The 14,058-nt window shown below is 34.2% G+C and overlaps 1 protein-coding gene across 1 annotated transcript; it reads left to right on the forward strand.

The window, feature by feature from the left end:
• Window positions 1-1,039: 1,039 nt before the first annotated feature.
• Window positions 1,040-8,118, forward strand: LOC124409743 (tyrosine-protein kinase transmembrane receptor Ror2). Its single transcript, XM_046887549.1, has 6 exons — window positions 1,040-1,867; window positions 1,947-2,137; window positions 3,318-3,582; window positions 3,918-4,160; window positions 4,290-4,477; window positions 5,617-8,118. The coding sequence occupies exons 1-6, from the start codon at window positions 1,807-1,809 to the stop codon at window positions 6,616-6,618; spliced, it is 1,950 nt and encodes a 649-aa protein (XP_046743505.1). The 5' UTR covers window positions 1,040-1,806; the 3' UTR covers window positions 6,619-8,118.
• Window positions 8,119-14,058: the final 5,940 nt, after the last annotated feature.

Raw genomic sequence — 14,058 nt, forward strand, 5'->3', positions numbered from 1 at the left:
TCCTCAATGCATAATACACGCCAACCTACAATATATTGTACACTGCACATTCTGTACCGTTGGATAAATTCAAAAATTTAAGAATGTGTGTCATATGTGTACTACGATAAACCACAGTAACGTCGTATTTTTTCTATTACATACAACCTCTGCGCAATTTTAGCTGACCGCAAATTTTTTGAAAATCTTGCAAAGCTTATATTCTTTGTTTTAAATGTGTAAGTTGTTCGGATTTGTTTCTGCAGTTGAAATCAGATTCAAATTAATTTATAATTTCTGATACATCATGCTAAAAACATTGGTCTCGTCATTTCAATTATAGGTATGTCTAGGCTGGGTCACCATTTTGCCTGCTAATGTTGTCAGCCCGGAATTTATTTCTGACGTAAGGGGACTGTTGTCTCTTAGGGTAGCACCCTCCGCAAGGGTTCTTGGGTAATTTGAAATTCTCAATATCATACTGAAAGCATTGACCTTGACACTTGATACATTGAAATGATCAACAATCAAATGTTTTCAGTGGAAAATTCATTTCCGATATGACGTCATTTTGTAGGACGTAGATGAGCTCATACTTAAAGCATTTTTCACTGGTTGCACTTATGTGCAATGAGTGTTACGTTCCCAGTTTTCAACCAATAGAACAAGGGGAATCCTAGGAAGCTTGCGTCGGTGTTGCGCACCGAGTGCAGTCCTATGGATGGTAGAGAGAAGGAAGACGGACTTTAGCCTTTACGCGTGATGCTAAAATCTCGCAATGTAATAACTACCTAAAATTCCGGATAGGTGGCGCATCCGACGAATTTTCCGAAGCAGAATATAGATATACATTGCAGCTATCGCGCGACCTGTGTAATGTATAGGGTATGCGCAACTATGCTCGAGTCTATGGTATACGTGATATGTCGAAATAAACCAAGGTGTGTTCTTGCGCAGCCATCCCTAAAAACCAATCGCGTCCCGCACCCAATGAAAGCCATCTTAGATTTTTAACCAATCGTATCCAAGATCATTTGGCGCACACTTTAAAGTTGGCAATCTCCACATGGTATATGTATTTTTCAAAGATGGCCTCCATTGGGCTCACAACCAAATATGGCCTGCACAGAATGGGACGAACATGCGTCGACCGGAGGAACACACCATATTTTTTGACATTGTGGCTAATAGCCCTAAACCCTCCCAGACCCGGTAAATTGTACAAAAAACAACCAGGGCAGTAGTCTTTATAAATTTACAATCAACGAAATGTGTGCCGGAAATATGCATCTAGAATCTAAAAACCAATAAGCCTATGACTTTCTCCGTTATAAACCAAAAATTGTAAATTTAGTGCGGAAGAAATTTCATCCATAATCTGTATACTCGCCCACCTGTTCCACGAAAATAAAACAAATCTGAATTTTGACTTTTCAGAAACACGTTGTTTCAGAAGTTGTTATTTGTAATCTTATTTAAAATGAACTGTGCCAGGTCCACGGTGACAATTAACCACTGTACGAACTGGCAATGGAACAACAGAAACATGTAATAAATACAACACGTATGAAAACAATAATTAGTTATTGACGAACCGAGTGAAACACTACTTGTTTGGCTAGAACAAACCCCACTTTGAAACATAAACACTAAATAAATCGTCCCCGCATTATGATCAAAAAACGTGTTTTCAAAGGCCAATAACCGTCCTTCATTTTCTCTTCTGACCTGTCAAAGAAAATATTACTCGATTAAAAATGTGATTAATTCGTCGAAAATACATATGTGCTGAATTCGCAAAATTTCGGCGTTTAACAATCGATCGCGATGGTGTTTTTGCAAATTTTCTGTTTCTTCATAACCCTCCAACTGTCGTCGGCAGAAAATAGTAAGTATTGAGAGATATACTTAAGCAATGTCAGAACTTTTTTCACGTTACTCCACAAAAATTTTCTGTCGTTCTACAGATTCGAGTATGAAGGGTTACTGCGCGCCTTACAATGGGAAAATTTGCAAAAAATATTTGAGTGGTATAGGACAAGTTTGGTTCAATGATTCGTATGGCAATAATGGAGGTTGGCTGAATGAAAAGATTACGACTGGCTTATGGACCGAATTAATCAAAACACTTTATGAACCTTGTCGTTCGGCTGCAGAGGTTTAGTATATTCCTTAATATTTATAACATTCATAAATTTTTCTTAGCATCTATTGATGATGCAAAAAACAATTTTATGCCAATTTATCTCACTTCTGTTAGCCCTTGGACTTTTGAAACTGTAACTTTCATTTTATATGAAGTTCTGATCGATCGAGCTTGATTAAAAAATGTTTTGTACTTGATGAAAAGATTGTCACCGCAATAGACCTTTAGCGTACCTTCGCAAGCAAAGAAAACGTGCTTGTATTGCTGTGTACACATACGGAATCATCATCTGAGTTTTATCAGGCAACCACGTTAGACGGCGCTGGCGGGTGTGTGTGTCCACAGGTCTCACACATATTACTAAGAGGCTTGAAAGGTACGCTAGGGGCCTATATTCAACCATAAGTTCATATTATGCTTTTCGGATGCAAGTGAGCATAAGACAAGAAAGGACGGTTGAAAGAGAAGTATTAGAAAGAACCGAGAGGAAAGATGCAGGGGAACAGTTGCAGCAGTAGAGTGGGAAAATAAATAAGTTAAGGTACAATAGGAAATATAACAAGATAATGACGGAGGAAATGTTGGGCGGAATACCTTAGTAAATGAGGTAATAAATATAGTTCGAAGACTATAGTAAGATAGAGATGAGGGAATAAGGAAAGGACTAACGAGAATCGGAGAAGCGAGGGGAAAAAACTATTTGAGCTGTGCAGAAAAGTTCAGAAACGCTGAAGCACATAGTGTCTAACTGCAAAGTAGTAAGTGAGGAAACCTTGAAGATGATAAAAGTTTTAGACCAGTCCAGGGAGGGCATAAGATGACTCAAGAAAGTGGGAGGGAAGAGGAAGTTTTATTTATTAGTACATAAAAACATTTCAGCGTTGGTTTCATTCAAATCCATCTAGTGCATCAAAAAATCACCCCGTTGGGTGCCCATTTTTGAGGGTCGGTTTCAACCCTCTAACCTTTTTTAGTTTTATTGACTACAAAATAACAGTCTTTTCACCTGTGCTGCTTTCACTGAACTCGAACTCTCAGTGGAATGTTGCAAAAGTTATTCTTTGATTTATTTAGATTCCCTGAAACTTTACTGTACTTGAAGTGTCCTGCTACTACGACACTATTGGTTCTACTTAAACAATAATAGTAATAATTTACACTAGCTCATCCAACGTTGAATATTTAATTTTAGAAACTGCTATGCATGTATGCATTCCCGCAATGTGTCGGCTCCGTGGGTTTGCCGCTTTGTTACGAAGACTGCATGGCAGTTCGGCAAGAGTTTTGTTTGGTGAACTGGGCCATGATAGAAGAGCATAAAAAAAGGCCAAGCTATATCAGGTCCAGAGGGCATTTCACCCTTCCAGACTGCGAAAGTTTACCGAGGATTAGCAATACTTCTACACCAACGTGTTCAAATGCCTCTTTAACAGACATGAATCCTGAACTTATCACTCGTAAGTTGAAGAATATATTTTTCATTCAGATTATATGCAGCTAGTTTCAAAATATATCCTACTCGTTGAAGTTTGTTGTTTGAGATTTCAATTTACGGTCAAAGAAGAACTATAGACACCTATTTGGTAACTGCTTGAAAAAAGCATGCGATACATTTTTTGTGTGGTAAAATTCATTCATCCATTAAGTGTATAATCTGTGTGTATTTCTGCGCTGCTTACTATAATGTAGTACCAGATTTCTTTCGTAAATGTTTTACAGCAGCTTTGACTGATTGAAAAGTTGAAATCGGATTGACTAGATGTTATTGAAGTTCCTATTAACCATTTTTCAGATGACTGCGTTATCGGTAATGGACGGTTTTACCTTGGATCTGTAAACAAGACAAAATCTGGACTAGATTGTCAATCATGGTCCATACAAGAGCCTCACAGTCACGATAGGCCACCGGATGTTTTTCCGCAACTTCAAAATGCTGAAAACCATTGCAGAAATGCCGGTGGGGATGAACCAATGCCCTGGTGTTATACAATGGATCCAAATGTTCGTTGGGAACTATGCGATATACCGATTTGTGGTATGATATTGAAAAAAATAACAGTTGAATCTTGTCAATAGAAAAACATAGTATCTACCAAACCAAAATAAATATTAATGCTGAAGTGATACGTAGGTAATAGATTTCTAAACTCTAATCACGTTTCAGCCAACTCCACGGAGGTTACAATGGAAAGTGATCTGGATGACTTGGCGATGGAAACGTTTTTCACACCAAGATTAATACTGATACTGTCGTCAATAGGATTCGTTTGTATTCTTGTACTTCTTCTATCAATACTGCTGTGCCAAAGACTGCAGAAACAGCACCATGGCTACAATCCTACAGAAACACAGGTAACTATTACACATTTAATATAGATAGCATGATGCCTTCACATTAAAATATTATGACAAAATTCAGTTTGTTTGATAAGGAATCATCAGTACAAAAACCTCAAATTCTATTTTTTACAATTCACTTCATAGTATTGAGAAAACTAATACAATCGGAGTAGCGTAAAATTTTTCATTTTTCATAGCACTTGGTTGCTATTAAAGTAAAAACCACGTTACTTACATTAAGTTACTTGAACCCGTGAAATACGTTTGCTCTTATAATTGGCAGTTCAAAAATTAAATTCAATTTAATGAGGGAACATTCTCAACCATTGCTTTGAAATCGAATGAAACTTTGTAGGCGTGTGAAAAAGTATGAACTCTAAAACACTTGTATCTTTATACTGCAAAATTTTTGTTTTACAATATTTTTCCCACTCAAAAAAAAAGACAAACAGAAGCAGTGAATGTAATCCCACAAGCCCCAAGGGGGTGGGGGAAGGTGGGCGCATAGGGAGGAAGTAGGGTGGGCCCTTCTTTTTGCGCCACTCTCCAATTCCCAAATAATGCTATACAAGATTACCATTGTTATTAAATTTCGGGGAACATAGTTTGTATTTTTATTCGGTAATTCATCCCTTCTTATTTCCTTTTCGATATCTCGAGCTGTAATTACAGTTAACTCTTATTCAATGTTCTGCCTGGTTCAAGTACGTGTGTATTATCATGAATAGGCAGTCATTATAATAGGCAATATAATAGGCAATGCATTGCAAAATTATACTTTCAATGGAAAAAAGGGCCTTAAAGTCAATTTGAAAAGCAACGATTAATATAATTTTTTCAAATATCTACTGTTTTCAACTGATTAAACTTGGTCTGCGCATAGTGCAGATCCCATGCTTAATTGCCCTTGCTATTGGTCAAGGGCTAAGAAAATCGTTTTTGGTGCAAACTGAGTGTTACCAATTAAAAACGCTATTGATATTCCACGTTCATTCTGAAATAACAGTTTATATTAAAAATTTGGCTAAGTGTAAAGAATGCCAGGTAGAAACTTGACTTTCTAATAACCGTTCCAAAATACTTTAGTGAAACATTTCGAATAGAGTGTTTGACAGCTGACAGCTCATTTAGAACTCTATTTTAAATCATAGGAAGTGAATATCGATCTGGACAAATTGCCGAGCAACGACGCGTATCATCACACAGGGGCACAGCTAAATCCAAAATTAGAGAAATTAGAATTTCCCAGGAACAATATTATATATGTCAGAGACTTGGGTCAAGGAGCATTCGGTCGTGTATTTCAAGCGAAAGCACCAGGCCTAGTGTCCGAAGAAGAATTCACGAATGTAGCGGTCAAAATGTTGAAGGATGAAGCATCGGATGATTTGTTGGTAGACTTTGAGCGAGAAGCTTGTTTGCTGGCGGAGTTTGACCACCCAAATATCGTCAAACTACTTGGGGTCTGCGCGATGGGGCGTCCAATGTGTTTGCTATTTGAATACATGGGAAGAGGTGATCTGAATGAATTTCTGAGATCATGTTCCCCGGGAAATTACATAGTTAGAAGCATTGAAAACGACTCTTTTAGAGATACGAGATTGTCTCATATGAATCTCATTATGATAGCCATACAAGTTGCATCTGGCATGGTGTATTTGTCGGACAGAAAATTTGTGCATCGTGATCTAGCTACGAGAAATTGTTTGATCAATGATCAAATGGTTGTTAAAATAGCGGATTTCGGTTTATCGCAAAAAATTTATCTGCAAGATTATTACAAGGGAGATGAACAAGATGCCATTCCTGTCAGATGGATGCCCCTTGAGAGTATATTGTATAATAAATATACGATAGAGTCTGATGTTTGGGCCTTCGCTGTATGCTTGTGGGAGATTTTCAGTTTTGCTCTTCAACCTTACTACGGAATGACTCACGAAGAGGTGGTTAAATATATCAAAGACGGCCACGTACTTCAATGTCCGGATAACACACCTCAGCCAATTTATGAACTGATGAAACTTTGTTGGAATAAAAAACCTTCAGATAGACCAACATTTAGAATAATTTATCAGACATTGAGTGGGATAAAAAATGATATGGAAATTCCTGGCGACAAATCTGGCAGCAATTTGTTTGATAACAATGTTTGAAAATTTTACAAATTCAGTAAATCGATCAACATACTTTTGTACATTCAATTGTAAGATCAAGTAGATCAGAATAAGTCACTGATAACGAGAAAATCGGGACGTTTTTAGTTTCCAAAAGCCTGATTCATGGAAAACACGCATTCAAATCGAAACAATTCACAGCTTATCTCTCTCTTCTGCAGCTCATTTTCTTGTGTTCATAGGGGCTTGTAAAAGTTTTCACAATATTTCATACCAAGTACGATTCAAGCAATGATGTAACCATGTGTGAATTAATATTATCCGATGCTGCCCTTAAATTTGTAAAGCAAGAGGGTTTGTGTAACTACTCATCTCCCTTAACTAATTAAACCAACTTCATTTACATCTTCTCGTTTCATATCAACACTTTCGTAAACAATGGTTGGCTAAAGTTCTAATATACCAACTTGTAAATAGAAACCGAAAACTCTTTTTCTAATAACGTTTGTGACTGTTCTTAAATATATCTGTACTGCAACGAATTTTTGTACCATTGCTTATTAATCTGAAATAATTTTTGTTCAATAATATGTTGTATACAACTGTCGGTTCAATTGCAAGTAAACAGGCTTCCGCTCAGATGCTAAACGAATCTGTTGTCGATTTTTTCCAGCTTCGACGGCATAAAATAATCTTTGACCTTCTTTGGATTTTTTCTTCAAGTTACTCAAATGTTGATTTTGTTCTGGTCTTTACAACACAAAATTTTGAACTCCGGTAACTCAAATTAGGATTACCAGGAAAGGAGAGAAAAATTTTGTAATGTACACCACTGGTCAAAGTTTCTAACTACGTTAGTTCCAGAGTCACTGTCTGAAAAAATTTCAGATTTTCAAAGGTTCCCGAATAAAATCCCAAAGAAATTCTGAATGGTTATTTCATGTGGCCAAATTAGCAATAGTAAAAATTCGGCGAAGGTCAGAACGAAAGCTTGTTCAATTTCGCTGGGACTGGCCTACTTTCGTTTTATCGATCTGAATAATAGTTTATTAGTGTATTGTTCTGGATGTATTAAATAATTCTTAAAAGAGTCCTTGTTCAAAACTAAAATTTGTGCCTACGTATTATTCAAATTTTGAATTGGCTCTAAAATTTTTCATTAGTTGAACTGGCCATCGGAATTATGATACCTATGATAAAAGAGAGTAACTAAACCGACGAAAATCTTGCACAAGAATACGAATTTAATAATAATATCATTTTCAGAAGCTTTGATGTGCAATGATTTTGCTTTGATTGTATATGTAATTTGTATCATTCATTTATCAAAAAAAGGTGATCGAATTTTTGTTATTCGTAATGTTGTTAATTTTGTAAGATATTTTCTCAGTCACTGGGCCTCTGGAGCACCAATATTTCATGCATGAGATATAGAGAATAATTATAAAAATAGGATACGATAAAAACTTCATTGGTTTAGCCATCAATATCTGTAAAGTAATTTATTTTTAAACATAAAATTGCTGGCTAACAATAAATGAGAGGAATTATTTTCCATCTTCATTTCAGTTTCCAAATAGTTAAGACATGGTATCATACTATCATCATGGGCAATTGCATAGCAAAAATAGATTTCGAACGTACATATGGGTGAAAATTTTATTATTTAACGGAAGCTCGATAAGGTATGGAATTCCACACCTTCAATATTTAGAGGTATGCCATGCTCCTTAGCCTCTAGCATATTTCCGTAAGCCTTGGTCAGTAACGACAGATATGACCGTCATTTAGCAAAAAAGAAGTGTAAATGAGTACCGAATATTGTGATATTCCGGAATGACACCATAGCGTGATTATTTCATGTCCTATGATAACAAATGTGGATTGTTTTCCTTTTAACTGAATAATTCATTGCATATTTAATTCAGCATTATTTATCGATACGCACAATTATTGATTATGTTACAATTAATAATGTATTGAGGATTCTTTTGGTACGAGATTGAATTTAACAAGGTGGCGGTAGTCCGAGAAAACCGGAAAAAACCGGGAAGAGTTAGGGAATTTTGTTGTTTTTTTACGGAATTTTATGTGACTACTTTCTATTTCTCCAACCTACTAAGATTGAAAAACAGGGTCTGTATTTGATACTATTTCTAATGTATTTTTTCACTCCTTTTTAACTGTCTGGTCATTTAAATACTGCGTTATGAATTATGGTGCTTCAAAATTACTGAAAATATATCAATGCTTTGTTTAGTGATATGGTATCCCAATTGAATTTGCCATGATTTGTTACAGTGTAGTGAAGTAATTGCCCAACTTCGTGAAATGCGTGTAAATCGATATTTTTAACCATGGACATGGTTAAAAGAAAATGTTTAATATCATAAAAAGAGCGTCGAGTCTCATTCCAGTCGAGTATGTTAAAGAATTTAAATAATTAAATTCAGTACTGCGATGTTTTGAATAACTAGTAGTATCGTGTACCTAAAAATATTGAATCATATTATCAGTGAAGGTTGACCTATATTCTAACTTCATGAGACAGGAAATATTGAGGATCTATTATCTGTTTTACAGTGAATATGGTACGGCGATTTATTCATTGTAAAGGTTGCATAATTAGGTACGAAATCTCATTTTTTTACATAGAAAATTTCGATTTAGAATTCTATTTTAGAATCTGTACTCGAAATTAGGACATTAGCTGGAGGTTACAATATTTTGAATCTCATTCAGATTCACTTTAGTTATCTTATTAACTCGACTAGTGCGTAACTAGTGATTAATATTCGAAGTTTCACTGTAAACTACTGTAGATACAGAAAAGAAAAACTTAGGCAAAGTTATATTTTCACAAGGTACGAAATATTTATGAAGAATATTGGTGACCTTGTGATGGCAAAAATCTCGAGTTAGCCCTTGAAAATCATTCAGGTACATTTCGACTGAATATTCAAAAATAAATAGCCTAGTTTGCAGCACTTGTTAACCAGAGGCTTATCTGTTTTTGCATACATACTTGTATGAACTATACGTGATAATATTTTCAATTGCCACCTTCTGGCTATCTAGCGCATATTCGCAGAAGTGTGAAACTATTTTCATTTGGATCATCATCAATCTTCCTCAGGCAGCACTATAATTTTAAAATAGAAAACAATGGAGTATTAGTTAATTGTTGGTATGAATAGGTTCAAAGTAAAATACTGTTTGTGATTTATGTATATTATTAGCATTGAGTAAGTATATTGTTTTAAAGAGAGCCAAACACGAAGTAGAATTAGGGTGGAAACCGAACTCCTATTCTCAGCTCACCAAAAAAGTGGGACCAATTTCGGTTACGGAGTTCGGTAGCATTGAAAATTTCGTATTAAATTTGGTGAATGTGATTTTTAGGTAGCTAAATATTGCCGAAGTGATTGAACAAAATAATGTTTTTAAATTGCACGGGTGTATTCAAAAATGAGAGTATCATTCATGATGATTAAAGATGATTGAAGATTGCCCGTGTGAAAATTTATCTATTGTTCATCTAGTTCGAATAATTGAGTTTCATATTGTTACAAGCTCTGAAAAAATAATTTATACCAAGGATAAATTTTAATACGTGAATCCTACAGCTCCAATGAAATTAATTGTTATTGGGTCGTACGAACAAAGTCAAGTATATGGGTTTGCTTCATTTATTCAATTGCTTCCTATTCAACGAGAGGACATCGATTCGACAGAAATTAGTTACAAAGTTTAGTGTCCACAGAACCGTTTTTGTAGAAAAATATCTTAAAGGTTCTATAGATTTCTGCCAAATAGCAAACTGAAATCTGTGTCTTTTAGTCATCTTCAGGACTTTTCGAAGATGTCTTATGCGTTGGATTTAGGCATTAAAATCTAAAAGTCGACTTGAAAACTTCTCAAATTGTGATATTAGACGTCTGAAAAGACGCCAGATTTCTAGTTATATGTTATCTGGGGTTCTATAGAAAAAAATATGCTATTTCCTGTAAGAACTGTTTTTTCAACACAGTTTCTTACAACTTTAAATCTGTGAATTTAATTTCCCTTCATGGATCCTCTCCGTTTTGAATATGTTGTCTGAATAAAGGGCCAACTGAAAGCTCTACTTCATACATAAGAATGTAGCAGAACCACTTGCTTCTTACGTTCATGAGACCCATATTTCAACATTAGGGTTTTACATAAAAAAAATTTTAATTTTTCTACCGACGCATGCAAAAAATGTTTACTTTTGGTCTAAAAAGAAAAAGACTTAGCACTTTAGAATCAGGTTCAGGGTGTGCTAAAGCGATTCTTCTGAAAAAGTAAAAAATCGATATTAGCATCCTTTCAACCCTTATGTGCGCATCTGGGTGCCCACTATTTCATATTATTATTAATAATTTTCTGAACATTTTTTTCGATATGAGGCTCCGGATCCTCGCAATTCAACTTACTTAGAATCTATTTCGGTATTCAAACATCAAAAAAGTTTTATTCATTCTATTAAAATATGGGGGTTGAAAATATGATTCAGTCACTTGGAACTAAGTTTTAATATTGATAATTACAAGATTAACAAAAAAGAACATACATGAAGCCATGCTACGCTACCATTGCCAATTTTCCTTTGTCGCAACTGAACTGTCACATAAGACTTAAAAATATCTCAAGTACTTTTTATTTATGTTAATTTGATAAAGTGAATAGATTTCGGATGGTTCCGTTGACATCCGCATTCAAAAAATAATAAAAACTAGAGATAGATGCACACATAAGGGTTATCGCGTATTATCTCTTATATTTCACAAAAATATGATTTATGGCTTAAATGATTACCGACAGCACGTTACAGAAAAATGCTGATGTATAGAAGAGTTGCAAAAAATACCGTAATGCATTTCTTTGTAAAATATAAAAGAGGAATATTATAAAAATGAAAATTTAAAAATTTTCTTGCGACCTTTCTATACCAGCATTTCTCTGTAATACGATTTGGATAATCTTTTTAGGCCATAACGAATTTTTTTGTAAAATATAAACGAAATAATACTTGTTAAAAGGTGATAACATAGAATTTTCATGTTTATAGAAAAATCGTTTTCGCGGTCTTTAAAAATCATTCTATAGTAGATACTCAGTCTTTGAAAAAAAATTTTTTAGACCAGAAGTAAGCAGGTCTTCTATGCGCCCGTAGAAAAATATAAATTTTTTCGAACGTGACACACCCTATTGGGACACATTGAATCAATATCAAAGTATCATTCCAAAGACTGTCCTATATTACCTTTGCACAGTATTCTTTCGTTAACACGCACAATATAATATAGGTAGCATAAATTATTCTAGATGTATCTGATGTTTAATGAATAGGTTTTACATCGAGTGACAGGATTAATTTGGAAAAAGATAATAAGTAATATAAGGTTCATGTGTTATATGTAAAATTTGCAATGTTGTTTAACTTACGTATATATATTTTAATGCACACATGTAAGTTGTTGGAAGTATACAGATGTACTAATACACTTATAAACTAGATTCAATTCTTCGGTCGCTATTGCTCTCTTGGATAAATCTAGCATATCTATATCATAACTTTGAATAAGATTTTCGTTGGTTTCCATCAAGAATACTTCTTTCTATAATGACAGATGCGTATTGCGTAGTTGTGAGTTCTAAAACATTATTAAGGCCCAGTTATTACACGTATATGAGGCATTCCATGTGAAGTGGGCCACATCCTGACCTCGAAATGTTGTTTTCTTTACACGCACTTTTCCTTTTTTTTCTGAAAACAGATTAGCGGGAAGTTCAAAATTTGGAGTTTGCTGAATTTTTGATGGATTTAAAAAAATTTCGGTTCTTTATCAAAATTTTTCTCATCTTTTATGTGAAAACGTCGCATTTTCTATTATTTTATTATGTACGATACTGGCATAGGCTGGCTCGCTTTTTGCTCTTTTCTACTCAGTCACTGAGAAAAAACTTGGCACCGTGCTTTTTCAAATTAAAACTCACACCTCAAAATCCACACTAGTGATTCTCCATAAAGCAAAATAAATTTTCGTTATCACATTACAAAAAATATAGATATAAATTTTATCATTTAGATTCCATAACAACCACGTTTGCCCAAATATGTATTATTTTAAGCACACGTATCCGTGCAGAAGTTAATATATACGGCATATTTTTCCAATCAGTAGCTCACAATCAGATCTCCAAAAATCGTATTTGAATTAATCAAATTAATCTGATGCACAAATTATTGTACCATTAGGTTTGACGTTGAATAAAAAAAAAAAAACTGATTAGGTATAGCGTTTCGCTGTGTTCAAAAGAGTTTCTCTAATCGAATTCTCTGTGGTTTATGGACAATAGGGTAATTTAAGAACAAATAAGTCAGAAACTCACAACTTTTAAACAACATACATTTACGTGTTGTGTAATATTGTACAATTACAAATAAAGCATAGCAATGTCAGAACTTTGAAGGAAACAAGATGTTGAAATTCCGTTAGATGTTTATAAAAGTTGGAACAGATAAATGTTATAAATTACAGAAATTGAAAATTTCCTGAAGGTTTTTGACAATGTGGTACGATCTCATATTTTTTTAGTTTGAAATCAGAACACAAAAAATCCGAAAACTCTTAAAAACGTCAAAGCTTGAAAAATGATACGTTCTGTGAAAAAAATCTGATGAAATGAAGTGTGTCTTTAAACATAAATGTTATATGAACAAATTCAACACTCATAAATTTTATCGAAATTTTGGTAGGTATTTTTCGGGATTTATGAAAACACCGATATTTCGGTTAACTCAAAATACAGAATACGAAACCCGTATTGAAAATCGATACATAATTCTCAATACCGCGCATCCCTCTTTGATACCATAGTCGATTAAAGTATTGCTCCAACAAACTGTCCGACCATGTACAATATCGATTATATTTTTTACGCTTCTTGTACTGGAAACTAAATAAATGCTCAACTACACCATACATTAAATGATATATCCGAAGTAATGTTACACATTATACTACGGTTGAAATCTGACAAGTATATTCGTGTTTAAGATTTAGTGTACATATGAAATTGATAGTTAAGGTATCAAAAATGGGCTGAGTCACACTTGGAGATTGGTCATTTGAAGTACTAATTGACGATTTGTAACAATTTATACGAACAATACATAATTCACTGTGTAATATTTGTGGTTTTCAAATTCTCATTGTACTCAATACATTGCAGTTAAGTAATGTTAGTGGCGATGTATTTGTGCACTTTTTGCCAGCGACCAACGAGCCAATAATTCTGAATGTTGTATTACCATGTATTAATATTAACGGTTATGTAAGTCTATATATTATTATGAATGTAGTCTCTATACTGAATTTTATATATAACATTATCTCTTAATATGTAAAAATGTTGCGTGCTATTGCATTAATGACACAACGGATTATTGCT

The sequence above is a fragment of the Diprion similis genome, chromosome 8 (genome assembly GCF_021155765.1).
Source record: "Diprion similis isolate iyDipSimi1 chromosome 8, iyDipSimi1.1, whole genome shotgun sequence".
Taxonomy (NCBI): domain Eukaryota; kingdom Metazoa; phylum Arthropoda; class Insecta; order Hymenoptera; family Diprionidae; genus Diprion; species Diprion similis.

Excerpts from the sequence above, each read along its gene's own strand:
- LOC124409743 (XM_046887549.1), top strand. The coding sequence starts at position 1,807 with ATGGTGTTTTTGCAAATTTTCTGTTTCTTCATAACCCTCCAACTGTCG. Across the intron at positions 2,138-3,317 it reads CTTGTCGTTCGGCTGCAGAG|AAACTGCTATGCATGTATGC; the intron begins GTTTAGTATATT and ends ATTTAATTTTAG. Across the intron at positions 4,161-4,289 it reads ATGCGATATACCGATTTGTG|CCAACTCCACGGAGGTTACA; the intron begins GTATGATATTGA and ends ATCACGTTTCAG.